Below are 23,550 nucleotides of genomic sequence, written 5' to 3' on the forward strand. Positions count from 1 at the left end.
ATTGGCGCTCGCATTTGAAGGTCATCACATTCGAGCAAATCCAATGGGATCTGTCCCATGTATATCTTAGTTATCGCTTAATTCAGAGGTTCCTATTACCATTTTCACGTTCTTACAATTCTGCTAAAAACGAGCACTTTAATGTGCAGATGTGTTGGCCACATATGGATCAAAGCTAAGTTGTAGCTGTTTAAATGTATTCTGACGTTAATTGTCTTTACAAATAGAAAAGGATTTACAATGCTCAGCGGTTTCATTTCAGGTCACCCGGTTATTGAACGTGTGTCAAGCCCTGCATAGTCAAATTGGTTTACAAATATAATAATTCGCAATGTTTCTACTTGGTTGTGTTTTTTTGAAGGGAGTAAAGCATAAATACTCCAAAGTCAACAAGAATAATAATTTGCTCAGACCTATACCTCGTTATGATCACTTCTTCCCTCCTCAACACGTTTGGAGGTAGAAAAGGGGAAAATTTAGAGAAAATATAAAAAAAACAAGCAACGCATTTGCAGGTACCAACGTTATCCCAGAAACAGGCTCGCCAACTCTGGTCTCTGCAGGCCATTCATTTGCATTTAGTGCTTTCACTAATAGACAGTTTTAAGTGAGTTCTTGGGAATTACAATCATGGTGTGGTGTAACTCTGCCAGGGAAGGCTTTCAGAATAGTGTTTTAAGTGGCTGTCTCTCGCACTATCACAGTTCGCATATGACTTATCTTTATTTTTTTCTCCCCCCTTTCCACCTCTCTCTCTCGAGGCTGATGGTGTTTTAAGCCCCGGCAGAAAAAAAGGGGTAATTTTTGTGAAGGTAGACAGATGTGCTGTGGGCCGACATTGAATGTGTCATTTTAGCTCGCAGCCATCTAGAGTCGTTGGAAAATCCAACAATTAAAATGTCCAATTACAACTGGCATTTTCATGAATAAGACGTGAATTAGTTCTTACCAAATAACATTTTAATTACGCCAATTACGTATTTATACACTTCGCAAATTCTAATTGCATTTAGCAAAATTTCTGATGAGCGTATTCCATTGCCAGGTATCCGGAGTAATTGGTATATAATATCCTATGTATTTGTTGCTTAATATTTTACTCTTCTGCCTTGTTATATTTTATAATGGGGAGCAATGACTGTTTATAATTGCTATCACAAACAAATGTATAATAATGAAACTGTAAAAAAAAAGTCAGCGATCAAAAAAGCATATGTCAAGGTAACCCTGACATCATTTAGTGGTTTTTCTTCTCTTGCAGTATTTTGTACATTTCGGCTTTCAGCCCTTTAACGTAATGTTGGGATGATGAGCAATTCCGTGCACTATTTCAGGACCTGGCATTTTTGTGTGCGAGGCTCACCACCACCACCATCACCACCACCCCATGTACCACTCTCCCATGGTTCCGGAAAGCTCAAAAGTGCCAAAGAAAAGTGGCAGTTAAAGGGAGTTCTGGTTGAACATGGGGGATTGGCGCCATGGAGATGATGAAGGATGAGTTGGCGGGCATTGGGGCGGGGGGGGGGGGTGGCGCTGTAAGGTGGAGGTTCGGGGAACATAGCAGAGAGAGAGAGGCTGTGGTGGGAGGGGGTGAGACAGAACGAGCGAGACCAGGTTAGCATCATCAATGCATCTCAGGTGCCTCAAACAAATATCCAACACACTGTTGGGACAAATGCTGTTTTAACGAGCACCTATGAAGGCCAGCACAGCACACGAGGGGGGTGGGTGGCCAGCACGACGCTCGGCCGCCTTTGTCTCCCAAGAGGCTATATTTACACATCGCACAGCAGGTACTCATTTGCGGCTCAGTCGACCTGGTGTTGACCGTAAGCAGGAATGCAACTCGGGTCGGCTGTGTTCGTAGCGGAGCGTGCTAACCGCTGCGCCTCCGCTCCCCAAGAGACACACACACACACACACTCGTTGAGGCAGACCGGTGTCGGGCAGCCTCTTGCCTGATTATGATGCAAATGGGATTCCAATTATTATGGCCCTTGTGCTTTGATGACTGTGCCGAGCGGCGTGGCAGAAGGCCCTCTTCTGAGCTGTGTGTGGCAGCCCGATGGGTCACTGTCACCCGGTCACGGAGAACCAACCCAGCCACAGACGCACTAAGCGATATCTACTGAGAAAAGCATATTGCATAGGAGGAGGAATCTTAAGGAAACTGCCCCTCATTTTAATTGGAATTGCGGCGCCGGCTCACCATATTTATGGCATCTCACAAGTGGGTGTTCTCCGCTCAGATTGCCCCCACTTTACACTGTTCAGTTCAACAAAATCACATTGTGTAATAGATTCAAGCACTACTCGTTTGCTTTTACCGTTGGATTGTACTCTCTCTGCTGTGAATAGTTATTTTTTACGTGAATGTTGTTGGCACGTAAAATTATTATAGTTTTGTTTCCCTTTTTACAAGGCCATAAAACACTCGTAAAGCGTATGGCAAGTTTCGCCGTAAAACATATTTTCAGCAAAACAAAATATTCAAAGACCTCAGAGGTACCGAAAATGAAAATGGCTATAATTTGTCCACGTTCCGCGGAGGATAAATCACTGCCATTTTTATTAGTTACGTAATTCACAGGGGTGGTTTGTCTTCCTTCATTTCAGTCTTATCTTCAATGCACTTAACAATATTAAGAGCACACTGAATCGTGGGTGTCGTGGATTTCATTATCAACTCGACGTGATAAATACGAAGCCAAAGGGGTTCACGTGTTTGCGCAGGGTTGACAATTGTGATTTTGTTCTCTCGCAGCAAAATAAATAAATAGCAAGCCTTCCCCGGCGCAGGTGGGCCGCTCTGCATCTTCTATGCAAGGCGCTCATCAATGGCTCAGGTGTGCATGCATGCGCTTGCGCACAAAGACAAAAGATCCCACTCATGGCCTCAAGAGACTTTTGGGGCAAGCACTGTTAACTCGCACCTGCGAAGGCCGGAACGGTACACCAGGGGGAGGTGTGGCTAGCACCACGCCCAAACCGCCTTTGTCTCCCCAGATACGATGTCTACACACTGCACCGGGTACTCACTCAGTCGACCTAGGGCGAGGCCCAGAACCGGTTCACATAATCGTCACTGGTGTTGGCCGTGAGCGGAAATCGAACTCGGGTTTCCGGGTCCGTAGCACGAGCCCGCTGCCCTGCCACGTTTGTGCACGGCCACTCTTTGGCGTGCGTACACGGGTCCGTAATTCACGTGCGCGCGCGTGTGCGCATGTGCGTGTGCGCGCGCATGCTAATGCATGATCACCCATCGCGTGTCACCTCTTGAGCTGCCAAGTCGCATGCGGCCGCTTGACTGACCGACTCCCAGCCCAGCGAGGGCACCGGTGTGTTGCGCTGTCATCCCTCGAGACGGCTGCTTAATTCCAGCGGAGAGAAGAGAGAGAGAAAACAAAAGACAACAACAACGACGGCAAACAACCTCCAAAATAAATTCTACCCACATCCCGTGGCCAATACAAACTCATTACTTGGACCTCACTTTGGCCAGGTGGAGGATCTGTTTTCAAATTAACGCTTTGATTGACGCCCGGATCCCTTGCTGGATTTAGAATGCCGAGGCATCCCCCCCCCCCCCCCCCCACAGCCCCAGACCCACACCTTCTCCCAAAAAATTTCCATTCCGTCCGGGTTCGGCATTAAATATGCGCCTCTGCATTTCATCTCAGTAATAAAAAAAAAATCACAGTGTGGGGGCTGCTGCTGCTGCTCCGGTAAAGGTCAGCCGCAGTCGAGCGCAGTGTATCAGTCGCTCACAGCGCTGCTCGTTTACTGACCTCTGGTCCAACTGCGATGAATAGGAACTTCTCTCTCTCTCTGTGTGTGTGTGTGCTTGTTTCTCTTTTTTGTCTCGACGCCGTTCTTTATGCAACGCTCCGGGTGGCTCGTCCAGCGTTTCATCAGCCCCTCTCCGATACTTTTGCCTTAAACTTTTTCACCGTTCTGACAGAGGGGAGTGAGGGGTGTATTATTAACTTCTACTTACGGCGATAGAGTTAAGCCCGTGTGATCAATATTCGGTTCTGCCGAGTGCATGTATGAGTGCGTGCCTGCGTGTCTGTCCGGGGAGCGGTGGCGCAGTAGTTGACACTTTGCGCTACGATCCCCCTGTGGTTCGAGTTCTCCTCACGGCCAAAATCAGTCACGAATATCTGAACTGGTCCTCCGCCTCTCCTAGGTCGACTCAGCCTCAAATTAGTACCTGGTGCGGTGTATAAATATCAGTACTAGGGAGACAAACACGGCCGGACATGGTGCTATATACCCGCCCCATATGTGTCGTACCGGCCTTAATAGGTGCTTGCTAACAGCACTTTCACCAAAAGTCTATATGGGGGATTTTTGTCTTTGTGTACTTAGAGGTTAGCGTCCTGCGCTACGAAGCCGGCAATCTTCTTGGTTCTTTCGGTAAAGTCACGTGACTTTACCGAAAGAACCAAGAAGATGAATCCCTGCAGTCACGAAAGCTTTAAATCGAAAAATGAAGCCGGCAATGTTGAGTTTGATTTCCGGCCAAGGCTAATGTCAGTGACGAGTGGTCTCTGAGCCGATCCTGAGTCTCCCCTAGGTCGACGCAGCTTGAAATGAGTACCTGGTTGCGTTGTGTAAACATCAGCACTGCGGAGACAAAGGTAAGAGGGCGAGGGGCTGGCCACCCCACACGCTCATGCGATTTGCGCACCCTTTTAGGCGCTCGCTAACGGCACTTTCCCCAACGCATCTACGTGAGCTATAAGGGGAAGGTTTGCGTGCACGTGTGATTTCGCAATGTACTTTAAGTGTCTATGTTGCATACGTGCACGTCTGTATTGTATGTGCATGTAAATTGGAGATATTATACATTTACACTGATTCTGGAGGTGTGTGTGTATGTGGAGTGGTGGCCTCAAGGTGCACATGGCCTGGCACAAGCGTCGTGGTGACGTCACCACCACTTAGTGGCGAATGGCGGTTGTTGTTGTTGTTGTGGAGTGGTGGTGCAGTGGTTTGCGCACTGCGCTCTGAACCATGCTCACCCGAGTTAAACTTCCTGGCCATGTTTCGATTTAAAGCTTTCGTGACTGCAGGGATTCATCTTCTTGGTTCTTTCGGTAAAGTCACGTAGAATGGAAATAATAAAATAATAAAAAATAAAACATAATAAAACAATTATCACGACGTTTCGGCCACAACGCAAGCAGCCGTCCTCAGGTGGAGAACAGGTCAGACTCTGTCTTCTCGACAGACCTGTTCTCCACCTGAGGAAGGCTGCTTGCGTTGTGGCCGAAACGTTTTGAGAATTGTTTTATTATGTTTTATTTTTATTATTTTATTATTTCCATTCTACGTGACTTTACCGAAAGAACCAAGAAGATGATTCCCAGCCATGGACAACGTCAATTGCAAGTTGCGTCGCAACCTCCCCTGGGCCTCTCCTGGGCCTTTGAATGAAGCTATCTGCTGCAGTTTGTAAGCATCAGCACTGGGGGTATCCAGACACGATGCTGGGCCACATAACACCCGTCTTGTGTGCCACACAGGTGCTCACGAACAGCACTTGTCCCCAAAAAGGGGCTACATGGGTGAGTGTTGTCTCTGTGTGAGCATGAGCGAGAGAGAGTTGGAGAGAGAAAATGAATGGGTGAGCGCTCGCAGCTCTGCCACCTGTCTCATTTGAGGGGCGATTGGAAGCCGAAACGTGCGCTCCGCATTTTGCCTCCGATCCCCTCTCCCCGCCTTCTGTTGGGCCCAATCGATGAGCTGTGTGCTGGCTTGCCAGATATGAAAAACGCAGATGAAATGTCATCCGTTGTAGAGACGAATATATTAAAGGCGACAACTTAATGACCGTATTCTTTATTTAAATACGCTCAACTGGCCCCCCTAGAATACAAAATCGCTGCGGTGTATTCATTATGTCGGTTTGTTTAAAAGAACAAACGACGAGTGCAACAACTCGCAACAGGGGGTGAAATCTAACGCCGCACCTGAAATAATAATAATAAAAAAGTCTGAATTGATTTCCAATTTTCCTTTATTACCTACAAGGTGGAGATAATTAATTACCAACTACAAAGCATGAAAAATGTGATCAATTCAATGAGAATGTAAATTATTGGCTTCTGAACTCCAAGGCTTTTCACCCCGTTGTCAACACAATTAGGCGATACCCTTCGCCATGAAGGCCCCCAAGGATGTATGTGTTTACACGAGGGAGAGAAGAAAAAACTTTTAGCAATTAACTGGGCTCATTCTCCCTAATGTGCCTTTTTATTTTCCAGTGTAAAGCTCTGCTGGGATGTGCATCTCAGAGGGGCAAATTAATTTCCCGTCCCTTCTCGTTGTGGAAGCGGGGCGTAGGGTGCGATTGATCTGGCTGCAAAATTGAAGTTGGCACACACCAATCCTGCCAATTGTTCCGATTCTTTACCATTACAGGCGACCAAATTTCATCCCCCAGCAGCACGTGATTTGAAAAGCTCTCAAGGCCAAGACACCGATTTCATGGAATGCCACCTTGGTTAAATAAAGGAAGAGCAGGTCATACAACAAGTGATTGCCATTAATAATTGAATTAAGGTAAAAAAAAGCATCGTGCTTTAGTTAAAGGGAGGGAGAGGAGTGTTTGTGTTCCGATTTTCCTATTTCATGTTCATGTTAAAGCATCATAAAATTGTACCGAACGCCTCATGAGAAAGTACATTTTTTATAATTCTCCACTCTTATTCAAGCTGAAACGCTGCATTTGATTATGTCGTTTGGCTCTGTCCCTTGACTGTTTAGTCACAGGATAAGCACGTGTTTCCTTCGTGCGGTGCTCGGCGACTATTTCACCTCAGCCACAATTAGAACACCAAATTTGCTTCGTAACAAAACAAGATCCAAGCAATTTAGGCGCCGATTGTCCTTTTGTTCCCTTATTCGTTCTATCTCTCTCATATCAGTTTGCCAGTATTTCCAAACACTTCCCAGGCCATAGGCCCTCCCTTGAAGAGCAATAACCTTGTTCCCTTGTAAAAAAAAAAAAAAAATTGGTTGGAGATAAAATTGGATGCATTGAGCATTGCTTCCCCCACGAGCTTCAAAGGCCGTGCCGTCCAAACACGTGCGGTGGCACCTCGTGCTAATCCGAGCTCCGACTACACTCGAGCGCTTTGATCTCCTTCTTGCCTCGCTCTCCGCACGCGCACGTGCCCCCGGTCCCGATTTCCCGACGAGCCCCAGATTTCACTCGTTAGCCACCGATAACAAGCCGCAACAGTTTTGTAAGAGGGGAAAAAATTGCCGCGGATGGTTATTCGGTCAATCGGTTTGTTCACGTTTCGATTTAAAGCTTTCGTGACTGCAGGGATTCATCTTCTTGGTTCTTTCGGTAAAGTCACGTAGAAGGGTGAGGACGGCTGCTTGCGTTGTGGCCGAAACGTCGTGAGAATGATTTTATTATGTTTTATTTTTATTATTTAATTACTTCCCTTCTACGTGACTTTACCGAAAGAACCAAGAAGACAGTTTGTTCACGGTTTGTTTTGTTATTCTGCCGACTTCTTCTTCTTGTCGCTAAAAAAACAAGCGATGTGTAATGGTCAGCCCTTCATCGGCGGTTATTTTTCCATACTTCGCCATGGCGGTCAATTTGAGATGTTTGAAGCGGGTGCGTGACCAGGTCAGGTTTCAGATACCATGAGGCGCTGACGCTCGCCGTGGCCGGGAATCGCCATCAGGATGCTGGGTTCGTCGTGCAGTCGTGTAAAACTGCCGCTCCATCCCTATTTTTACGACCAATATTTAATTGTAATTGTCGTTTCAAATAATACCAACGATTATTGCTGCGTGTGCTCATGACTGTGTGCACGTCTGTGTGTGTGTGTGTAGCGGTTAGCGCGCTGCGCTACAAACCTGGCGACCCGGGTTCGATTCCCGCTCACGGCCAACATCAGTGACGATTATCTGATCCGGTCCTGGGCATCCCCTAGGTCGACTCGGCATCAAATGAGTACCTGGTGCGATGTATAAACATCGCCACTAGGGAGACAAAGGCGGCCGGGCGTGGTGTTGGCCACCCACCCCCTCGTGTGCCGTGCCGGCCTTCATAGGTGCTCGCTAACAGCACTTGTCCCTACAGTCTGTTAAGGCTATACGGGGGAGCTTTGTCTTTCGTGAGATTATGGTGGCCTTGCATTTTTAGTATGGAGCTACAGCGCGTAGTGATTAGCGCACTGCACTACGGACCCCCGGTGACTCCGAGCTCGACTACCGCTCACCGCCGAAGATCGTCGAAAAAATATTTGAATCCATCCGAGTCCTCACCTCGGTTTGCTCGGCCTGACATGAGCACCTGGTACAGGGTGCAACGACGCATGCCGGGGAGACTAAGAAGCCCAAGGTGGAGACCTCGCCTCACCAACCCCTCGTCGGCCGTGTTTGCCTTCGTATGTGCTCACGGCAACCGTCTGTGAAAGCTATGGGGAGGTGTGTGGGGGGGGGGTCCTTATCTTTGTTGTGGTTCGTGCTTTGTGCTGTGATCTCAGCGACCTGTGTTTGAATGCTGATCATTGCACACCAGTGGGGGGAATTGGTTGGTGGAGCCTGCCTTGGGCCTCCCCTCAATCAGCTCAGGCTAGAATGGCACGATGTGTCCACGGGCACAGAGGAGGAAATCCGGGCTTGTTTGTCGATGGCCACACCACCAACTCACCTGGTTTTCTTTGCGTTCATCGTGGCTCGAATTAATAGGTGCTCACCAACAGCACTTGCCCCAAAATCTTATTGGGCCAAGTAGAGGATCTTTATCTCATTTTTACGTGTGCGTGTGTGTGTGTGCCTGCCCTTTCTTCCATTCTGCAGTACGGCGGCCTTGTATTTACTGCGCGTGGAAGTGCACAACACTTAATTGTCTGCCTCTGGCTGCCTCAAGTGACCCATTACAGCAGCAATTATGCTCTTTGGACCCAGAGCAGTCAAGATTGCCGATCGCATTTCCAATTCTCAGCAAGACGGCCAAAGCATCTGTTTTTCTGATTATGTGGCCTTATGTATAAAAAGTTTCGCGACACGTTTCACTTCAGTGGATTTTGGTATTTTTTGTACTTTGTTGGAAACTTGTATTAACCACCCAAGCCTCGGCTCACATTTGGGGCTTTTGCTCTGCACAATGAATCCTTAAGCACGTTTACTTTTCCCGCTTCAGAAAACTTTACAAAATATTAATAATGGAGAACGAAAAACAATTTATCTTTTCAGTTTCATTTACTCCAGAAAAAAAGACGCAACGGATGTTAAACTTTCATCGGTATGTGATTTCAAGACACAGCCTTAAATTTTCTGGTATTTTTGTAAAAATCTTAGAGTGTATTTGTCACATGTTACTTATCATACGTGCTCAATGCAACTGCGTTTGTCCTTCTCATTAGTCTCGCTTCCACTCCCTCTACCCCCACCCCCTCACCCGTAGCCCTTACCAAGCCTGGCGCATTTGAGCTGCTTGTAAAAAAATGGCCTTGGGGTCGGTTATTATCAAGGTGGCCAAGCCCGGCGTGCCCCAGCGCATGTCAGAGCCCGCCGCTTTTTAGCGCGCGCGCACGCTCGCTCTTCTCTCCTCTCCATGCAGTCGCTCCACTCGTGGGAGTTTCCCCCCGGTAATCGTGGGGCAGCGTGGCTGGGAATTGCTCCCTCCGGCTGGGAAAGGAGAGATAGAGCGAGAGGAGATTGTACGCCCGAGCTTGTACGTGCAGGAGAGCAATTTGGGGCCTGTGGTCGGATACAAGCGAGCGCGCGAGGGGCCAGACGCGCTCACACCCTGCCAGGGTGATTGATTCTGAACGTTCCTTGTCCCCCACCCCACCACGTGTTTTGTTTTGGGGGCTCGCTCGGCTTGCGTTGTTGCCGAATGAGTGATAATGCCATTTTCCCAATTGATCTCTACAACAACAACAAAACGAATACATATGAGAGGAAGAGGAGAAAGCTCAGTGTGCCGTGCAGGGCACTGAATAGTTTAGTCCGAGGCATTTGCTCGGATTGCCTGCGGTGCGCTTTGAACGAACGTAGTCCGGTTTTGGTGGAGGACACCGATAACCGCTCCTCCTGCCAGAGGGTGGTCATTAGATGCCCCTCCGTTGCTCTCGATCTGTTTCTTCTGATGGAATGAAATGCTTTGGTTGCTTTCCGAGAGGACGGTAATGCGGCTGCCCCGGTGGTCGTTATTTCCGTATGGAATGGCCAATCGCGTCCACATGATGACTAGATCAAGCACAGTGCTCAATCTACACGTTTTGTAAACAGGTTGTAAACGGGTGTGTGTGCTTGCTAACAGCACTTGCCCCAACAGTCTGTTAAGGCAAAGCAGGGGATCTTTGCTTTTTTATTGCCACAAAGCCAGATTTTCTTTCCAACCCATCCCCCGACTCCATTGATCTATTACTTTTCTGTTTATCAGATTTTTCTCTCTTCTCTTGTGTTTTATTTATATATTTCATTGTATATGCCAATTGTGTGTATACTAGTATATATATCTATTGTGTATTGCATGTCTTGTCGATTTGTATCGTTAAAAAAATATTAATTTAAAATAACCGACTTCAAAAGAGGCTGACTTCACAAATTACATGACGCATTTCTCTTTTTTTTTGCAACACGTCCCGGGCTTGGGCATTCGAATCGTGCCTTCGACAAATATCGCCTGAAATGCGTCCCATCTCATCAGATCCCAGACGCTAGACAGGGTTGAGCCTGGATAGTGATTTGGGGATGGGCAAGCACCACGAATAACAGGTGCATATTACGTCTATGTTCCCACGTCTATTGCTGCCCGCCCGGCGTATTTGCCAGCCCACAGCTTGACTCGCGCGGGGAATTACGGTCAAGTGACCCGCACGACCTGCACCTTGTCAGGAGGCCCTCGTCCAGCAGTGGATCAGATTACGGAGCTGTGTTTTGTACACCGTGGGGGTTTCGTCAATGGGAGTGTTGAGTTTTTAGTCGATTTGCTACGTGGATGATGGTGGTGGTGGTGGTGGTTCCCGTTAAGCCAGTCGTCTGGCTGCAGCCGCGACAACACAAACATTAACAACAACAAAGCATCACCATTGCAGAGAACGAGTACAGCTGGCTCCTAATGGAATATCGCACAACTAACAAGCGAGGTGTCTGACCGTCGTTAACGAGGCACCCGTGTGCATGCGCGCGGTACACTCACTCACTGAAGAAGTTTACCAGTCGCAACTTTTGCTGCCATACACGCGTGCGTGCGCGTACGTGCGCGTGCGTGCGCGCGCGCCGCGTTCACCTGCTAAGAGAGATACAATGCAGACAAGTCTGAAGGTGATGTATTTTAAGCCCGATGGCTGAGACAAGAAAAAGAGGTTGATCGTGGTGGTATGTGCGGGTGGGGTTCCGGGTGGGAGAGGTGGAAGAGGTGGGTGTGGTGGTTGTGGTGGTTGATGGTGGAATGGGAGGGTGGGATGGAGTGGGTGGGGGGGAGGGCATCACAGTGGGAGGGGGAGTGAGACCTGCAGCATGCTGTGATCCGATTTAGCCGAGTGCAGATAGGAAGGCAGGGGGAACGTCGATATTGAGCAGCACAAAGGTGCGGGGGGGGGGGGGGGCGAGCGATCCCGTGGCGTGCGACGCGCTAAAGGGAAGCCTTGACCTGCTACGCTCGCCTCTTAGTGCCGAGTCACGGGGTCAAAGGCACTGACCCGGAGCAGTTAGAGGGTGGTACACGTGCGGACCCGTCCTTGCTGTTGTGCGAGTCTTTGAGTCCACGTTTTGTGCTGTCGCTTTCTCTCTCTCTGTGTCTGTCTCGCAGCGTTTTTTTGGTGTTTGTGTTTGCTGCGTGCGTCAACTGCCCGACGGGGATTGATGTAACGAATACCGTTTTGTGGGAGGTCATCGGTGGCTGTTCTGTGGAATGTGTGATGTGGCTGGGGGTCATCGCTGGGGATAAACGCCGCACAAATACGAATTTGCTCACGGAAACTTTTTTGACTGGGATTTTTACTTTCATTCGTGTGTGTGCATTATTCGTGTGTTGTGTCTGACATTGCTTTGGTTGCACACTTTGCAATCGACAATAATATGGACTCCACATTTTGTTGGAAAGATTTTTGATTCACTTTCGCCGACCCACGGTCCATGTTCCAACGATAAACATTTTAGCCCGAAGCTGCACGCCATTCGCATCACCGATTTCAGTGTCTATAATTAGACTCTGACAGGCTTGGTCAAATTGATTTGATTACTACTATAATGAGCCAAGAATCTCTGTATGTGTGTAACGCGCATGACGTCACTCCACATGCCGCACCCCCCAGTCATTAATATTCATGAGCGGGTGGATTTTTACACTCACGCAGAAGAAGGTCGAGCGGAAAGAAATTCTTTTTTTCGTAAATTCGCTTTAGGTTTGACGTTTTTTTTTATTGAAAGTGAATCTAAAAAAAATATTCTACGCAGCAACAAAGTCGATTTGGTGTCTTTATTGATTTCTTCAGCACTTGAGACAAAAGGTAAGTCTAATTTATGCTTCTACATTATGGTAAAATAGACATTTCTTGGTGATTTTCCAGATATTTGATCGAATTCCAATTTATTTAAACACCAGCGACCGAAAGCAGAAGAGAATAAAGTATCAGAGCAGTGAATTGGAACAAATTGAAGGTCAGTTATATACAGCGCTACAGTGGCATGACGTGAGGCGTTGTATGACGTAGTTTTGTGCAAGATTCACTGCCATTAAATTTACACGAGATACAATTATACTCTGCTCAATTTTTTCGTAAATATTACAGCTTCCGCCCTAGGACGGGCAAACAAGCTAGTGTGTTTCTATATATATACATGTGCAAATGGAGCAGAGGTACAAGGGCGATGGATTTGGCTGACATATATTCTGGCCATCCTCGCAGCAGTGGCGGCGGCGGCGGCGGCTTTTGGCTAACCTTCGAGCGAAGCTGGTCACGGCATCGCGCGGCGCTTTCAGATGTGCGTCTGCGGCCGTCTGGAACTTTCTTCATTGCGGTGTTAGGAAGCCACTGGAGCTGTGCACGTTTAAATCATCTTTATTTAAAAGTTATTTCTTTGGATCTGCTTTTTGTGTTCAGTTTGTTGTCCCTTCCACCGCACCTCTGATTAGCACCGTTGGCTATGCACGGTACGAAAGAAGTTCAACATACATAAAGACGTATGGAAGAGTGGTGTGCTGCACACGTTCTGCCAAAGGGGTTCTCATTTGTTTGGCAGGGGGGGGGGGGGGGGGCATTTTAATTGCGTGCGTTTGCGTGTTCAATTACGAAGAGCAAAACAAATGCTCGTTCGCGGACGTGAGCTGAATGCACCGTTCCATACGGGGAAAAATAAACTTTGCTTCTCAAGTTTAAGTCGGTGTGAAAAAATGCATTGGTGTCTAACCAAGAGCGTCGAGTTCACGTGCGCACTAGATCTCCTCCCTTGCATGCATACGGCGCGTTATAGTTCCATGACGCGGCGTTGATTTGGTTTCATTTTACGTTTGTCGCCCTCGTCGTTCCCGGTACGATTCACGGAAGAAGAGCGCAACCATTCTGTGGGAGGATTCCTGTCGGAGGCTGATTGACGGGACGACATCGCTGCGAGGCAGAATAACAATGTAAATTTCCACGGAAAAACTTCATGAGCTCAGGCAGGATTCGTTTTTTAGCTCGTATCCCGCTGCCCCTCTGGGCTTCTTTGAAAGTGAATTGAACCTTTCGGCGGTTCACTCTCTCCCTCCCTACCCCGGCACCCCCCACCCCACCCCTAAACGTCTTCACGGCGACACGTCAAAATTCATCACGTTTTTGACCCAGTACGAGCCATTATACGTTATTATTTTGTTGTCAATGCTGCAACACCAACCCCACCCACCTGCCCGCCTGCTCGCCCCCCCCCACTCAAATGAAACGCATTACAAGCGCACATGAAACAATAGACCACAGATGGGTTGTGCTAGTATTTTTATTTTATTTTCTATATATAAAAAAAAACTGTATTGAACTGTTCAAAGAGATTCCGCGAAAGTAAATGGCTCGTTCGAATCCACCTGTTCCGCTGTTGTAAGCAAAACAGGCGTCGTCGTTTTAAGGTCCTGGCACATATGATACATTTATCGAGCTAGTTAATTGCAATCGACCATTGGACAATAATTATAGGAAATATGTGACCTAATAGAGGGTGAGGCGGGCGGGGGGGCAATAATCATTTTGCAATGAGATGCAAGCAAAACGTGGACTCATTTGGACTGACATTCAAGCCTTGCAGTTCCCGCATTGTTTGAGGGTATGGGAATAAAAATCACTGGCTAATCAGTGCATCGGCAATGCCTGTCACGGACCATCGTGTACCCTTTCAGCTGACAGCGTTCCTACCACAAACCTCTGACCTTTGACCTCATTAGGACACTCATGCTCTGCTGGGGCTTGCATCTTTCTCCATGTGCCGCGCATAGAAAGGAGTAAGAATAAATAACCCGTCCGACTAGAAAGCTAATGACGCACTCTTTTGTTTCGCAGTCTCGTGGATTCGTGTGTTTTTGGTGTGTTGTTTTATTTCTATATTTGTTATTTCATTTTACACCCCCGCACCCCGCGTATATCCCTGACGGCCTGGCTTTCACACAGAGCCGCCTTGGATGCTCTACGCGGTGTACCGTTACAACACGAAACCCGTGGCAGATGAGAGTCGCGGCTGTACGGCGCTTGTAACGCTTCGACACGCGCCGTTTGGAAGGCCTGGCGTGGTTTTGCCCTCGTTCTGCCTGCAGGACGTTGTGTCGAACGAACAAAAAAAATAGCATCACGCGGAGCGGGCATTGTAATGGAAGAGATAGAGAAAACACGTGTTTAAGAAGCCAAGCGGTCTTGAGTGGAAACCCCTCTTGCACCTTGGCCTCCCCGGATAAAGAAGCGAAATCATATCTAAGAGCTGCCAGTACCTTTAACACTGCCCCGCTGTTCTCCCTCCACCTGCCTCGTGTCCCCAATCTCAATCGGACGATCTAATCTGTGCTGCGTTACCATAAATCACAGGCCAACCAATTACCATTTGTGGCCGGGCTGCGGCCACTTATTCTGTGTAATTATCTCCCAATATAAAAGCCAGCTGGAAGCCCCCTGTGATTCACAGCCCATTTGCCCAAACGTATAACGCCCCCCCCCCTCTTTCTATCCGTCCTCCTTTAATCTAGCCACCACCTCTTGTACCCACACGCACTGCCTAGGCTACAGAGTACCCCCCCACCCCACCACTCTCATTTTACTCACTTGCAGTGCAGTATTCCTTCCTCGATAACATTATCTTCCCAAAGCCCTTAATATCGTCTTTATAATTTTCTTTCATTGCGCGTACAAAACGAGCGAGAAATGACGAGAAACACATCAGGCGATCCCGGCTTCACATCTGTGCGTTGAAGTTTTGTTTCACCGTACGCAACGCGTCACGTCTCGTCAAACATTTGCAGTAATCGTACCATACTTATTTGAAATGCATACAAATAAAATGCTCCCGTGGTTATTACCGTTACTATTTTTAAATCCTTTATATTAAGTTCACTTGCTCGCTTGCTTGAGCGCTTACGACCGTGGAAATCTTTCGGTCGTTTTTTAACCCACTTCCCGTGATCCAATCGAGCTGACATTTTGCACACATACTCGTTGTGCGTGACAATTTATTTTCGTGAAAATGTTTGAAATTTTTTTTACACTTTTTAGGAAAAAATAATTAGATTTAATTACCAATTGCTTAATGGTGGCAGGCAATCATCTGACCCATAGGTGGCAGCCATCTTAAGCCAGAGGACGAGAGGACTCTAGCCGCCACGCATATAAAAACTTTGTTTTTACGGGTTAATTTTTTGTCAAGTGTATTATGATTTGTACAAGTTGGGGGGGGGGGGCTTCAGTTAAACCAACAAGGTAGCTGTGATGTAGCCACAGTCGTGGTGGCTTGGTTTGATGAGAAACAGGCTCTTTGGTTTTCTTGAATTTCTTTGTTACCGCTATGACATTGAGTCATCAGGGTAACATTTCTGATGCTGAACATCTCAACAAATAAAACGATATAGTCATTCTTTTCGAGAAAAGCCGTAAGACACAACGCAGCTCAGCACCATAGTCACCTCTCGAAGGCCTGCTTCATTGGAACTGGCCATGAGTCACCCAACCTCAGATACAAAAGTGCTTTATTTGTCCCTTCATCCGATTATATATCGTCACCCCCTTATGTATTAACCTTTGAAAAAAAAAATCTCAAATTGTTCTTGCTCCCAACTTGTTCCTCTGGTCAAAAATCACCCGGGCGAGCAAACCTGAAGGTGATACAGCCACAACATTGATGAATATAATATTTTGTTATTCCATAGCTTTTGTTGTCGTTGTTGTCTGCGTTGCAGAGAGCACAGGTAGTTATCACGGAAGGTGGCAATGATTGATCACCACCGTCGCCAATTATCTGCAGATCCTGGCATAATAGGACTTTAAAAAAATAGCACCTGCTCGTTTTGAAACAAAACCACTTTGAACGCAGCCGGCGCGACCCGGTGCCCTCCCCCTCTCGTGCGTGTGCCTCGCGAGTGGTGTGTTGGGGGGCAGCAATGCGAGGAGGCGAGTGCATTGCGCCCGGCACGTCGTTGCTAACGAAAAGAAGTTGCTACATGACTCGTTACGAGAGTTAAAAAAAAAAACTCTTAGAACAATCTTTTTTGCCCCCTCCACATCCACAAACCCCCTATCCCCTCCCCGCAAAACCCCCCGCAATTTTTTTCTTTATTAAACCTGTAACTGCTCTTCATATCCCACTTGATTTAGTCTGCTCCATTAGACATTAAATCTGTTGAAATTGAATCCCGTATCAGGATGAATGTATCATTTAGCGTAAGGAGTGGAAATTCGGTTGTCGCTTGTCTGAGCAAGACAAATGGTGGGGACGTGATTTATACTCGAGGATGAGAGAGAGAGGGGGGGGGGTGGAAAGCTTTAGCGCAACAACGCTCGGGCTTTTGGGCCATGACGAAATTTATCGCTTTTCCACTGTCGTCTCTAATTGAAGGTCACTTCACGGAGAAGAGAGGCACATAAAGCGGGCATGGGGTGCTGGGACAAGAGTCGTGGGGGGGGGGGGTGCAGGAGGGGGAAGTGAGGAGGAGGGGGGAGTGGAGGAGGGGGGTGGAGGAGGTGTGGAGGAGGGGGGGGGGTGGAAGAGGGGGGTGGTGGAGGAGGTGGGATGTGTGCGAGGTGAGGAGATAGAGGTCAGCCGAGGAAGGGGGGGGGGGCGCTCAGAGCTGGCGGTATTGTGCGAGTGTGTGTGGTGTGCCTTGGAGTTTGGAGGGGGGCGGGAGTTTGGTAATAAGGGTGCACTAACAGCTCTGGACCCCCAATGCATTAGGTCACAAATGTGCTTTGCGATGCGCGCGCCTTTGTCTTCCGGGTGAGGTAGGGCCACGTGCATCCGTATTCGATTACGAAGGCAAATTGAGTTGTTCGCTTGCTCAATGTTTTGTGCATTATGAATGTGTACACATTTTAGTGATAACGATCAAAACTAATGGTTTTGCCTTGGACGTTAGGATTCAGTTCATTAAAAACACGTATATGTTGATAGATATTTAATTATATGTGTACTTGTAAAATCCTAGAGGCGAAAATACACAGCCATACAGCCACAGTAACACAAGGATACCCTTGTTAAGCTAATTATGTCATTGGGGAAATTGCTGTTAGCGAGCACATATTAAGGTCAGCATGGCATGGAGGGTGGGGGGGGGAGCTCTGTCTTCTAGATCACCTTTGTCTTTCCACACCTGAAATTACGTTTTATTCTGAGCTCACCTAGGGGAGCCCCAGGGCAGGTTAAAATAACAATTGCCGCTAATGTTGAAGCGTCGCCTGGAATCAAACCACGATCATCAGCAGCGCAATTTGCGGGCCATTTCAACCCAGCTCTCTTTACAATATGCTCACGCACGTGCTAATGGATGTGTCTGCTTGCACGCCACATTCTGTGCCGTGTAGATAGGGTGCACCGCGCGGCGCGTAACACAACACATTCTTTGTGCGTTTTAATTGGTCAAATTAACCCTGCATTGGCATTATGCTATTTCTAGGTTTTATTTGGAAAAAAAAAGTGAATTGTCTCGTAGTTTTTTCCACCAATTTGGTAATAAAGGTTACGCTGAGTCAACTGATTGTCTATTTCGCGCAACGAATGACAGATATTAGCGTGCATTTTTGAAAGGCTCTTGGCATAATACATTTTTTTTAAATCTTTAAACGGTGTCTACCGTCTAATGTTGCGGAGATGCCCTGCACATCCGTATGCACGCGTGTTAGAGCACAAGTTATCATCGAAAGTGTGCAGAATTGCACAAGAAAGCCATGGGAAAGCAATAATTACTGTAATGTATTGCTCAGCACAGTGAGCTGTCAGGGTTACAAGATGGCTGGATGGCTCTTTGGGGAAAAGAGAAGACCTCCATCCCATCTGTGCTGGCTGCACTGATACGAACGCGCGTGAGCCCTCTGAGACACGCCCTACGTTGCTGTTCTGTTCTCTTCAGCCGAGCTGTAAATTCCATTACGCAAAAAAAATTCTGTCACCTCTCTACTCTGCTGCAACTTTTGTAAGAACAATTTTTTTTTACCATTTTTTTTTATTGCCACTTGTTCATCTGTGGCATGCCGTGAAATTGATCGTTTTCATTTTTTAAATCCTTTATATTAAGTTTGCTTGCTTGCTTGCGTGCTTGCGTGCTTGCTTGCTTGCTTACGACCGTGCAAATCTTTCGGTCGTTTTTTAACCCACTTCCCGTGATCCAATCGAGCTGACATTTTCCACACAGACTCGTTGTGCGTGACAATTAATTTTCGTGAAATTATTTTTTCCAAATTTTACACTGTTTAGGGAATTTTTTTAAAATATTTAATTACCAATTGCTTAATGCTGGCAGACAATCATCTGACCCATAGGTGGCAGCCATCTCAAGCCAGAGGACGAAAGGACTCTAGCCGCCACGCATATAAAGGATTTCTAGTGAAAAACTTTGTTTTTACGGGTTAATTTTTTAAATGTTCACAAAGTGTTTCTTCCCATTCGAGATCGCTCGCTCATTATGTTTTCAAAGGACGGAGCTTAAACGACTGCAGAGGGTAGGGCTGGTGGGGTTTTTTTTTCCATTTATCTTTTAACTTGAGAAAGAATACCACACACGTTGCTGGAGAGTTTTACACATATCTCGCCCATTAATTTCGGTGTTCAACATTCACCGCTCTCATGGAACTTCATAGCGAGTAGTAAAACCTGCGTGGAAAATGACTGATTTAGATGCAGCCAATGTACTTCATTTAATCTTGTGGGGACAAAAAAAATTGAGGCTTTACTTTAATAGAGGTGTTAGCAAGCAGCTTCAAGGAGTTATTAATCTAGCCACGAGCACAGTTAGTGGAGATAATGGGGGGGGAGGCGAGTGCCAACCCGGGGTTGTTGGTATATTTATCAGAATTTCACATTTTCTGGTGTCAACAAAAATAAAATAAAAAGGTTTTTGTTTGAAAACTACTGTACTTATGTACCAACATTTTTTTTCGGGCTCAGCTCGGCAGGCTGCCCGGGCATGCGGCCGAGATGCAGTATCCAGGTGATTTTGGCAAATGGCGCTGTATTCTAAAATTTTATAGCCCCTGAAAGCGCGCCGGGGAGCAAGCGAGGAATCAAGTGCTGGCAGATTCACCGGACAGATTATAACTCCATCAATAAAACCTGCAACGCAGCGGAGATTTATGCCCCGCAGCCACCTGACTCCATCTGCGCTGTTCCGCTCTCCTGATAGCAAATCATCTTCATTTATTTCATTACAGGATGGGCTTCTCGGCACAGCCTTGTAACAAATTAATCTGCGCCCTGATATAATGTGCTGCTGGAGCAATATTGCACGTCTCTCTGCGATGACCCTGCTTCACAGCTCCTGTTTGCATATCGCTCTCTCTCTCCGCGCGCCACATCCACAGATGCCGTTTTACCACCGCTAACAGTGCCATCGGTCCCACCGCTATGATGAGCTCTTTATGATTCCGCGTGCGTGTGCGCAATGTGTTTGCTCACATCTGACGTGCGAGCCGTGTCACTTCGGTGACACGGCTCGCTTTCCAGATGCGAGGAAAGCATCGTGAACGTCGATGAATGTTTCTGCGCAGAAGGAATCCGCTGCGAAACGGACGGAGATCAGCAGCGTCTGTAACATTAGATGCTCCCGTGCAGCCGTGCCTTGTTGTGGCAATTGTGGCAATTGTGAGGATCCGTACATTAACCGCAAAGACCACAATTGATGTCGTTGCGCTGCAATTTATTGAAACGCGTCAGCGTTTCTCAACATCGTGACTTTTGGTTGCAGCACTTTTGACTTGCATATCTCGCAAGCCATTCTTCATACAATAAATAAAAAGGAAAGTGTAAAGATAGAAAAAAATGGCCATAAATTTGTACGTAACACGAGACACGTGTTTCATTTTCAAGTAGGTATTACTCACCCCTACTGTTTTTATTTACCCCTTTTTTTGCACAGGGAAAAAATAAATCTATGTGGAAGCGCGCGGAAACTTTTTGCTGATTGACGTATCCGCGATTTTTTTTAGCCTTCTTTCGCAGAATATCAGAACGCGTCGTCCGCCGGTTAAACCTCTGCGTGGCTCGGCCAGGTATTTAAAGCCCAGTTCAGTATCAAACACTGCAAGGGCGTTTAAAAAGAGTATAAAGGAATATGGCAAAAAAAAAGGAAAGTTTTTTTGCACGCCCCCATGCACCGTGGATTTGCAGCCTGCCGTGCTCGCGACTCTGCCGACAATGGACGCGCGGCGATCAGATACGTCCGCAATTTGTGGCGGCGAGTGCCTGCACATCGTGACAACGGGGACGTTATTTATGAGGCCTTGCTCTTGCGACGGATGGCAGGCACTTTGTGCCGGCACACCGGCGGGCGAAATTGAATTTTCCAGCTTTTTATGTAAGTGGAAATTGGCTTTTTTGGAGGGATTAATGATGGATATAGGAGAGCCCAGAAATTGCTGGAAGGGGGAGGGGTAAAAGGGCACATTGTGCTTCATTTGAAGTTGGCAAATTAAAATCATTCTTTACCTGAGGGCTTTAATCATTTATCAAGAGGTGAAAGTAAAACGGTTTGATTTTGAGTCTGGGAATAGTTTTATTCACAGCTCAGGGAGAGCCACTCAATGTCGAGCTGGGTTTTGAAGCTAACCTGCCTTTTTTGGGGGAAAGAAGCGCATTCTCTAAGTGACACTCGAGTGAAAATATTTTATTTTCAAGGTAGTGGGATTGTTGAGGGAGGAGGGGAGTCTGCGGGTGGTGGTGGTGCTTCTTGTTGTGGCTGTGAGGTGGACAGATAAGTGCCGTCCTGACATTTCACTTTGCCCGATGAAAGTGGGAACAATAATGTCGGTTGCAGTGCCAAAATGTAAAAGCGCCTGCTCTGTAAACACTGCCAACCAATGGCAATTTCCACCCGTGTATTATTTGTATTTGCAATGGCTTATTCGGCAAGGCCAAGTCTGATCGCTCTATAAAATGTGCCGCTGTTCAAATGAAGTCCGACACTGCAGCGCAATGGATGCCCTACATACGAAACCCCCAATAATAATAATAATAAAGATTTGAAAATGAATAGCTTGATGCAGTAGACTCCAGATGTAGTCCAACTGAAGGACGGAGCGGTTGAGAGAGCACAGGCCGGTGGGCAGATGGGCCACACAAGGGAGGATGGAGAGCAGTCGGGGCCGAGAGGCAAACGGGCCACGTGCCACGGCTGTGGGATAGCCGCACTGCGACAATTGCTTGGACAGCCCTTAATTGCTACCCCCTTATTGGTGACCTTTTCAGAAAATAACATTTGTCTGGGTCCCCTTAATAATGCCATTGGTAGGGCCAAGGCAGACGATTGCACACACCCGAAAAGAGAGAGAGAGAGAGAGGGGGAGAGAGAGCGAGAATGGGGGCTGAGGGAAAGAGAGAGAGAGAGTGCAAGAAAGGGAACCGCGAGAGGGAGAGAAAACTCAATTGGAGATTTGATTTTAAAGAACTCCTCTTGTGTGAGCCTAATGTTAAATGAAGTCGGAGATTGTGTTTAAATTGGACTGAGGCTCAGAGCCATCTCCCCGGAGGCTCACACGGATAGACGGCAAAGAGATCTGATTGAATTTATCTAAACGATGCATATACCAGGAGCGCATCTAAGATCCGGAGACTTTTGCTTGCTGTTGAAGGCTGCTTGTAATGGAGGTCTTGCCTACACGGTCCAAGTTGATGTTGGAAGGTGTGAGCAAATTTGAGCGCACTTTGGTGATTCATCACCCAAAACCAGGTTGATGTTTAACCTAGGAAAGATTTCAAACTTTTGCCGAGACAAAAGCATAAAATATTGATGAGGCCTTGAGGGGTTTCACGAGGTGGGTTCGGAAAGTCTAGAAATATTGTTCTGTAGAGTTCAGAAATTGAATGGGTTCTTTTTTATTTCACCTCGAAAAAAATGTCCAGGTCAGTGACACAAACGTGATATAGCAACTCTCGACGAGGCTAATATTTTCTAGTGGCTAATTCCTAGATATTCCGGCCTTCCTTTCGCATAACTTCGCATTAACGCTTTCGACGATTAAAAACTAAAAATATTCGTCGTGACATTGCACAAAAAGTGAACCTCAACTCACCACCTTTTTTTTGTCCACGGGTAATAAAAGTAGTTTGGAAAAATGGCTGAGCGTTTAATGAAATGAAAGAGCTGCTCAACTTACTTGCCGTAATTATGAAAACTACACGCTCGTGATGAATGCTGAGACCGGGCGCGCGCTCGCTCTTGACAAATGTTCACGTTCACCACTCCACTGTAAATATCACGCAGGGGAATTAATGGCGCATTGCCGACGTAAAAAGGTCACAAAAGTGAGAGGCGGGTGCCGTGATTAAAGCGGGATTATGCGCAAGTTTGGCGGCCTTTGAATAATGTACTTCTTTTGCTATTTCCGAGATTTTCACGGAGATATAGGGTTCCCCCTCGCCGTTGACAGGGCTCTCATCTATTTTGATGTCAAGTTGGCGATGTTCAAATAGTCCATCACTGCTCCCTAACGGACTCGACAAATAATAGTATATTATTATTGCATCTCTGCGGAATCTGATATGAGTGACTCTAGAACAACACTGCCTTATCCTGGGCCGACTGAATATTTATGAAAGGCAATCAACGCCGCTGTGTCGCGGCGTCTGCACGGGAATGGCTTCTGCTGCAATATGATGACAATGTTTAACGCTGCTGCTTTTGAATGGCAATGATTAAAGAGATTTCTATTTTTTGCTTCGGTGGAATTGAGGTTCAGCGAGGGCCAGCTGCGTTATTTCTTGCGTGCGTCCTGTCTCACTGATGTACGTCTGCGTCGTTTATATTTGAACGAATTCCATTTAATGGGACCTTCGTAAATGATGGCCCGGTTGGTTTTGTTTACGTTTAAAAGTTACTAATTACTGCATTTTGAACGCGTGCATTTGTTA

The 23,550-nt window shown here is 47.0% G+C and overlaps 1 protein-coding gene across 15 annotated transcripts in view; it reads left to right on the forward strand.

Annotated features, from left to right (window-relative positions):
* LOC133347860 (RNA binding protein fox-1 homolog 3-like) overlaps positions 1-23,550 on the forward strand; it is a 306,370-nt gene that overhangs the window by 99,362 nt on the left and 183,458 nt on the right. Inside the window, exon 1 of one of the 15 annotated variants that reach the window (XM_061560550.1) lies at positions 2,826-2,849. The exons of the other annotated variants lie outside the window; for them this stretch is intronic. Coding sequence (XP_061416534.1) covers positions 2,841-2,849 — 9 coding nt within the window. The 5' untranslated portion in view covers positions 2,826-2,840. Of the gene's footprint in view, positions 1-2,825; positions 2,850-23,550 lie in introns of those variants that run through there. 15 annotated transcript variants of the gene reach the window in all.

Source organism: Lethenteron reissneri, chromosome 26 (assembly GCF_015708825.2).
Source record: "Lethenteron reissneri isolate LAM-NWPU_2019-01 chromosome 26, ASM1570882v1, whole genome shotgun sequence".
Lineage (NCBI taxonomy): Eukaryota > Metazoa > Chordata > Hyperoartia > Petromyzontiformes > Petromyzontidae > Lethenteron > Lethenteron reissneri.